The sequence below is a fragment of the Pterocles gutturalis genome, unplaced genomic scaffold (assembly GCF_000699245.1).
Source record: "Pterocles gutturalis isolate BGI_N339 unplaced genomic scaffold, ASM69924v1 scaffold10774, whole genome shotgun sequence".
Taxonomy (NCBI): Eukaryota; Metazoa; Chordata; class Aves; order Pterocliformes; family Pteroclidae; genus Pterocles; species Pterocles gutturalis.
Window position 1 is genome coordinate 8765 of NW_010133247.1, and position 8089 is coordinate 16853.

Genomic DNA, 8089 nt, shown 5'->3' on the forward strand with positions numbered 1-8089 from the left:
CTCCCTGACACAAAGCAATTTAAAAACCAAACAAAAGTTTAAATGTTAACTTAAAGACATTTCTTTTCACTAGCAGTAATACTTTCTTAGTACTTGTCCTTTGCAAAGTGAGTTTTAGCTAAAAATGCATAACATGCCTAACATAAACATGCATTACCGTAAGCTGAATGAACTTTCAAAGTTACAAGGCTTCATTTTAGTAAAACATTTAACACTAGGAAACTGTAACATTATTCCTCTGCTTCAGTACCAACCATGTAATTTGAAAGTTCACATGTGTACTGGTACCGACTGCACAAGCATACCGACTGCCTGTTGAAATTTCCAAACGGATTCCCAGGAGTATTAGGATTTTCCCTGCGATTTGTAATGGTATTAAAACAAGCAAATGAAGAAGAATAAAAATCAAAGCTCTCAAAACCAAGAAAATTTAGTTAGCAAATATACATACATAAAAGTAATCCAATGCTGCAAAATTCAGAGTGGATTCATCCAAATGTTCTGGTTCATTTCAAATAGTTACTACACATAATACAAATACTATAAAAATATTCTGAACAAGCATGGAATATAATGTATCTGTCCAAGTGGAAAGTTTTCATAGGAGAACATGAATACTTTAGAATAAACTCCAAAAGTTACAGTAGAACCCAATAATTCGCAGCAATGCCTTAGAAACCCTTTACAAATGACAATTTTGAAAATAGTGAAGAAGCAGGCAATAAAAGCAAGGATGTCACATCATAAAATGTACTTTGTTCATTTATTTTGACAACTGCAATTTGTTTTCAATACTTGGTGTACCTCCCAGTATACTCATCTGGATTCTGTAGTATACTTGGGTGAAGCAGTACAGTATTACTAATCTGAGACCTCGCTACAGTACTTTTTAGACCATTGCAGAGAGGTGAGGATGAGACCATCGGGGACGTATAAACCTATCGGATGCTCTGATTAGCCGTCAGCGAATTAGCAAGATTTTACTGTACTTCTCAATTAACAACGAAAAGCTCCCGTCATCCAAAAAATGGACAAGTACAATATAAAAATAATACAAGCGTTATTCACATGAATACTTTCTTGTCCTATTTTCTTCCTGAAACACAATTTTCCTAACGACAACACTTGGAGACACAAGATCATAAACATAGTTCTTTTATCATCCAATTTAAATTGTTTATGTTGTTATTCATAAACCAACATACAGTAATACACATGGTTAATCCTTCTCCCCAAACCTTGTAATTTATGATTAACTCATTCTCAAATCGAATGAAGAAAATGTAAATGCCTATTAGTACACCATTACAAGCTGATTCCTTCATTGTCTGTTATATTAATGGTAAAACATATCAAAGGATTCATGCGAAAAGGGACACTGTCAAGTAATTTAGGACCAAAATATGGACTATTAATATGGGCGTCTATACATATATATATATACGCACACACATATTGCGTGTGTATATATATAGTTTGGTAACAAATGTCATAAATTTCATCTTTTTTAAAATCATCATTGCCCTATCACTAGGAGATATCCCCCAAAAATTCCACCTTACACACACACACACACACACATATTCAGTGCTTGCATGACCTTGAAGTAAGGTCTGTTGTTAGCTCTGTGGAATATAAATGCTCACTCCAGCCTTATGCTGACCGATCGAACAATATGAGTACAAGAACAGAAGAGAAAACCAAAATCACTTTTTTCCAGACATATACAGAAAACTAACACAACTGAACACTGACCAGATCAAAATGAAGAGTGTGCATCTGTGGCAGATTAAAAGCAGCAAAACATGAGCAGTGGAAGATGTTATTAAATAATGCAATTATTAAAAAAGCAAAAACTTTTTACATAGTTATACCTCCCAGAACTACATACATACTTATTCCAGAATAAAAGGGCACGTAGTCAGGAAATCATAGCAGTATATTTGGTTAACTCCTCCAGTTCAGAAAGCTTCAAGCACCAGCAGATCAACTCCTCACACCACCACTTTAACTGTGCGCGTGGAAGAACTGCGAGATAGTCCCCACAGGCTAGACTGGGACTTCCCAACCCATCCTAAGGCACAGAGTGTAGCTGTAATGGCTCAGCAGCAGGCAAGGGAATGAGCTGTGACATAAGGAATAACAGCTCCTCAGCAGATTCCCACTCTGCTCCGGGGAAGAGCAAGTTCCTTCTACTCTGTACAATAGCTTGCTCACTCATGCACCCAATCAGTGACTCCTGAGTGTGAAGACAGTATGGAGTGAGAGCTACTCCCTCCTACCCCTCAATCACTTTCTCACAGCAGAGCATCAATGCAATAACTTTTTAAAATAAAGCTGAGTCAATCTCCTTAGGGAGAGGCAGGCTTTATTCCTCTTACCTCCCCATGGGGGCCAGAGAAGTGCAGTAATAACCCTTTTTTTTTTTTTTTTTTTTTTTGGGCTTTTGCTGCTTTTTTAACAAATAGTACTATTAATGGCCATCTACTTGCAACAACAGGACATTAGAACAAAGATGCCAACACAGTATTATTCAGGCAGGACAAGCTAGGATGTAACGGAAATGAAACACTGAAAATGAAACATGCATTACAAGACATGGCTTCTTTGGATACAGGGGCCATAGGTATTATATCTGTGCAAAATAGGATGGAAAGTCAAAAAACCAAACTGACCATAAAGGAAGAAAAACAGAGACATGAATCAGTTTAAAAATATTCTTTCAAATATATTTGTTTACATGTATCATTAATAATCCATCAGGAATTTACTATTCTCCCTTGATGCTCATTCCTCTTAACTCAGAGCCAAATAGTTACACAAAATGACTGGTAAGCCATAGCACGCTGAAACACTTTCCTATGTTATACACAGGGTCAATGAATCGAAACAGAACCTGTTTCCTTATACAAAAATACTAAGTAAGAAGTCTACATAAATTGTATTTCTTGTCAATATAAGCAGCAAGCCATGGACAACAAATGCACTTTCTCCCTCAACTGTACCAAGTGATGTTAAGGCTGTAATAGTGATACCATAAGGGAAAAGAGACAGAGTGGGATCAGTCTCCTAGTAATGAGAACTAAGAAAAATATCACTACTCCTTCGGGAAGAGGTGGCAACTGTTTTATGTCCTGCTCAAGTCCTGTCTTAAGACAGGATATATTTTAGCCCCTTGAGACACAGTCTCTTCTCCTAGCTGATGGCTTCATCTGAGAGATACCAACTAGCAACAGTGCTGTAAAAAGGATGTATGTAATCCTATTAAAACAAACCCCAAAACATATACATACATACCTGTATACATACACAAGTGTGTGTGTGTGTGCGTTTTTCCCTGGTTAATCAGCCTACATTAGGCTTAAACTGCCTTAAACTACCAGACAGTGTCCCTTTAGGGAAGGTGCAATAGAATGAACATACAGTTCAAAAATCTGTAACTTGTTAACTTAAACTACACAATAGTTATGCTACTCAAATCTTACCACCTTAAAAATGCACACAGAACTACTTATCGTACCATACTGCATACTTTAAGACAAAGTACTATTCAAAAAACCATATTCATGGTACAGGAATAAACTTTGTAGTTTATTTATATTGTGAAATGCAACAAAAAGTTCTGATCACTCTCCTATGCTGGACAAAGACATCCTCTTCACTAGCATTAATCGCTGGTTTTCGTTGGTAATATTGTAATGACTTTCACTAAACAAATGCTAAAAAGATAGGGAATTTAAATGCCCACTTCTTCAGCTTTCAGGGATACTTCAATAAATTTAATGATCTGAATTGTCAAAATTCTAGACAGAGAATTGAAAGAGTTTTATAGAAGCTAAGAATACCCAATTTCAATGTAAATTTAAAAGAATAATTGGAGCTGTATGAGATGAAAATGATGCAACCGTATCAAACCTAAAAATGGTTTTATTTTTTGAGAAATTAAAAACTATCAAGTTGACTAAGTGCTCTATGTTAATCATGAGTATGTAGCGTAAGATACAATTAAGCTTTTAAATCTTGGAATACACAGTTTGTGTAAGCATTATGCAATTGGGAATGTCATCTACAGAGTAATTTAACTTCAAAATCTCAATATCTGCATATGAAAAAGTCATTAAAAAGTTACATCTAGATTCAGCTGTACAAAGAAATACACATTACTTCAGGAACGAAGTAAAGGCTTTAGCAGTTAGGCATTTTGCTTAAAAAAGTTTTTTAAGTATTTTAAATTAATTAGGTTTTTAAATAGTAGAGTTAATCTATCAGAATTCATTTTTTCCTCCAAACACAACCCAAGGTAATGAGAAGCAGAAATAAAGGGCACATAGTATTTTTGAGAGAGATGGAAGAAAGATTATTTTTCTAGAAAATGCCATCTTTTAAAGCCATATTTGCTTGACTTTGAAACTTATTTTTTATTCTGTGTGTTTAGTACATGTTGATTCCCTGATGAAGAGCAATGACTATGCTGACAAGCTTAGAAATGACAATACGAATAGGATCAGACAATAAACTGTCCTCCCAAAGCATACAAGGAAACCAGTAAGGAAACAATCATGGGGGAAATCTTACCTGGGGTTTTTGTTTATTTTAAATTTCATAGAAGGTAAAATAGTTCCTCAATTCAAACAAGTGAATAATAAACTGCCTTTGAAAGGGGCAACAACATCAGGCAGTTCAACGACTGGTGATTAACCAAAAAAAAAAAAAACCAAAAAAAACCCCAAAAAGCAGTTATTGGTCTTGCTAGTATCAGCTTACTCTTGTTTTAACATAGCGCTCTTAAAAGCTGTACAGAACTCCATCTTATACAGAGCAACCCCCTTTTGACAAATGTGTTCTAAAGTGCCAGTATTATTTACAAAGGTTTCTTAGCCAAAAGTCTGGCCCGTTGTGGCATCAGGTGAAGAAGTCATCCCAGCTCTGCTATCATTTACATTCACCAAGGGAAATTCTGGGAAATCAGCACTTGTCCCTGGTCCCCGAAGGTTCACCTGTCCATTGGCAGTGCTAAACTGAGATGATATTCCAGCTCTTCCCCCATGGTACTGAGCTCTAAAGGGTTGCTCAAATGAGCTGATTTGATATGCTTGATGAACAGGCTGTGCCTCTGCTTTCTTCTGAGAAGTTACTTGATCCAAGAAGTCCTGTGTAGAGGAGGAAGAAGAATGATTTGCCTCATCACCTGAAAAGGGAAAAGGGTGTTGTGAATCACCAACGATTAGTCCAAAATGAGACTTGTCTGGAGTTGTTCTTAATGGAGAGTTCATTCCTGATCGAAAGCTATTGACGGGTATAGATGTGTAGACCTTCTCCATGGAAGGAAATGCTGGCTGGGTTGTAAGAGTCTGGTTATCAGTCACAAAATTAAGGCTCGGGTTGTTCAAATAGGCATCATTTTGGCTAGTTCTGTCCAAAGCTTGTTGTAAAAACTTCGAATATTCTTGTAACATACTAGCTTTATCTGATGAGGAAGCTTGAGAGCTTGTTCCAACTGTCTCAGATTGGGTGACCTCAGATACTTCAGAAGAATTGATTGATATACTGGAGGTCACCTCAGTGTCAGCCACACTGAAAGATATCTCATGTTGTCCATTAGCCTTGTGAGAATAGTGATCTAACAGAGTTTGCAGTACCTCATCTGGAATGACATTTTTGTCATGGTTACCTTTAATTTCAACATTCAGTGCCTGTGTGTCTAATATTGAGGCTGTAGCAGTTTCATCAATGACGCTGGCCACAGCTGCCTGTGTTACCGAAGGCTGAGATGCTATGGTACTTACATTCAAGGCATATTCTCGACTGTTATTACTAGCTGCTTGTAGATACCTCTTTTTCTTTAAAAACTGCATTGCATCATCGTAATTAGTGCTGCTGTGTACAGGTTTACTGGGCCCTTCCTGTAACGTGTCAACTTGATCGATGTCAGCATTACCTTCAGAGTCCAGTAAACTTTGCTTATCCACAAGATCAAACGCATACTTTGAAACCTTGCTGTCTTCATATGTGGATAAAGGTGAAATGGTTTGACTTGGCTCAAGTGGCTGTTTTAGACTCCTCTTGCTGTTAACTTTTTTGAGAACGAGTTTAGGTGGGTGTATTTCTCCAGAATTTGCTTCTTCTAAGTGCGACCCACTGACAGAAGAATGTGGCATCTCCACAGCATATTCCGCTACCATATATTCATCTTTTACTTTAGTACTAGAAGAGTACAAAGGCAAATAGTCATTTTTGTCCTTCTTCTGTTCCAATTTATCTGTACCTTCCTTATCCCCAGATTTTGTTTTCTCCGTTTTCTGCCTTTTCTTCTTTGGCAAGGAGCTGTCTTTCATAGGCGTAGAGAAACCAGAATCTTCCTCCGATGGCAAAAAGCCAATTTTGGTGGCACTTCTGTTTGGTTTCTTGTCACGGTTCTCATGGCACATACGTTTATGTTTCAGCACACGATCAGTCCTGGAGAAATACTGCAAAAGATTTTTATATTATTATTATTATCATTGTTATTATTATTATTATAGAAAAATATTAGCAGAAAGAAAATAAACCTTTCATTCTAAGAAATTTACTTGACAATTCATCCACTTCACTGATTTCTAATGAAGTGTCAAACAACAGTATATAAACAATAAAATCAAGCACAGACAGTTGTGACTCTGCTCCACCTGTGCACCAAGACCACCCACCTTAACAGAAAAAACATCCTTTATACATTTATTTGTATGCACATGACTACAATACCTGGAGAAAGTCCTATCTGTACTACTTGGGAATTGACTGGTGTTCTGTATTTTAATTGCAAAAGATTTCACTAAGTCATCTTACCTGCAAACAATATTCACACTGGTAAGGCTTCTCTCCACTGTGAGTTCTTTTGTGCCTTTCCATGTGATACTTCTGAATAAACCTCATACCACATTCATCACAACGAAATGGCTTTTCACCTGATAAAAAACACGTAGCAATGTTAATCTAAAAAAAAAAAATCAATCAATGTTCTTCCATCCAGTCAAATACTACATTATCTATTAGAAGTAATAAAGAAGATTTAGTCTGTTGCTATTGAAAAACAACACAGGGCTTGCTCACATCACTATTTTCCCAGTACTCAGTAGCTGATGCCTCAAAATTATTTTAAGCTTTTACACTAAAAACACCACTACTTTTAAAACTAAATTCTTAGCCCCTCTTTCTAATGTAGGTGCAGGTATCTGTCTTAAACCTAACAAATGAAGAACTGCAGATATAGTCTTCCTGAACTGCTGCTACATTTTTTTTTTAGGGCAGATGACTGTATAAAAATACCTCAATTCTCTCACCAACTCATTAGCTCAAACCCATCCCTTCTAGAAGAGAATTATGCATTTCCAAGCTTTTAATTTAACATTTTTGTAGGGTGCTCTGTATTTTCCATATTTTTTTCCCTTATCTGTAGGTAGAATTGAAATAACTGCTCTGAAAAAAATCCTTCTATTTTGGTTGGAACCCAAACTAAAAAAAAAAATAAAAATTAAAAAAAAAATTTATAAAACTAAGCTGAAAAGAAGAAACCTCTGTAGCTGAACTGGCATTTGCACACTTAAAGGTTTTTCTGTTTGGTTGGTTGGTTTGGTTTTTGTTTTTTACTTTAATAAAACATTTGTTCAGACAATATTCATTGCCCTGAATTAATCTTCAGTTCTCTCCTTACTTTTCCCCACAAAGAAGCCCTGCAATGATCCTTTCAGAACATGGAGTAACTCTATTTTTACTTCTTTTAAGTTCTGCCTTACATCTTCCCTCGAATATTTTTATTTTCTAGGTTTCTCTGACAAAACCTAAAAAATCCAAGTGCATTGAAAAGTTAGTTTTGCTTTTGCAAAAGTTCACTATTATTTAACAGAACTCACCCTGAACAACAGTAAACTTTCCTCTTAATATTTACTATGAAATCTTTTGAACTGACATAGAGATCAGGGATTGTCTTGGCAGCATCTGTCAACATCCTCTTTGTTCTGTATACTATATCTGTATACTGATTGTTGGGATATAAACCATCTAACCTTTTGTTTCCAGAAATATGCAGACTATTTCTATTTTGCTGAGGCAG

General features: G+C 36.1%; 1 protein-coding gene across 1 annotated transcript; it reads right to left on the reverse strand.

Annotated features, from left to right (window-relative positions):
• Window positions 1–3937: 3937 nt before the first annotated feature.
• On the reverse strand, window positions 3938–6944 carry ZNF148 (zinc finger protein 148; the record flags this gene model as incomplete). The annotated part of the gene is made up of 2 exons (XM_010081166.1): window positions 3938–6467; window positions 6826–6944. Coding segments are annotated over 2 exons (1712 nt in total), but the record flags the coding sequence as incomplete, so codon positions are not given.
• Between the last annotated feature and the right edge of the window lie 1145 nt (window positions 6945–8089).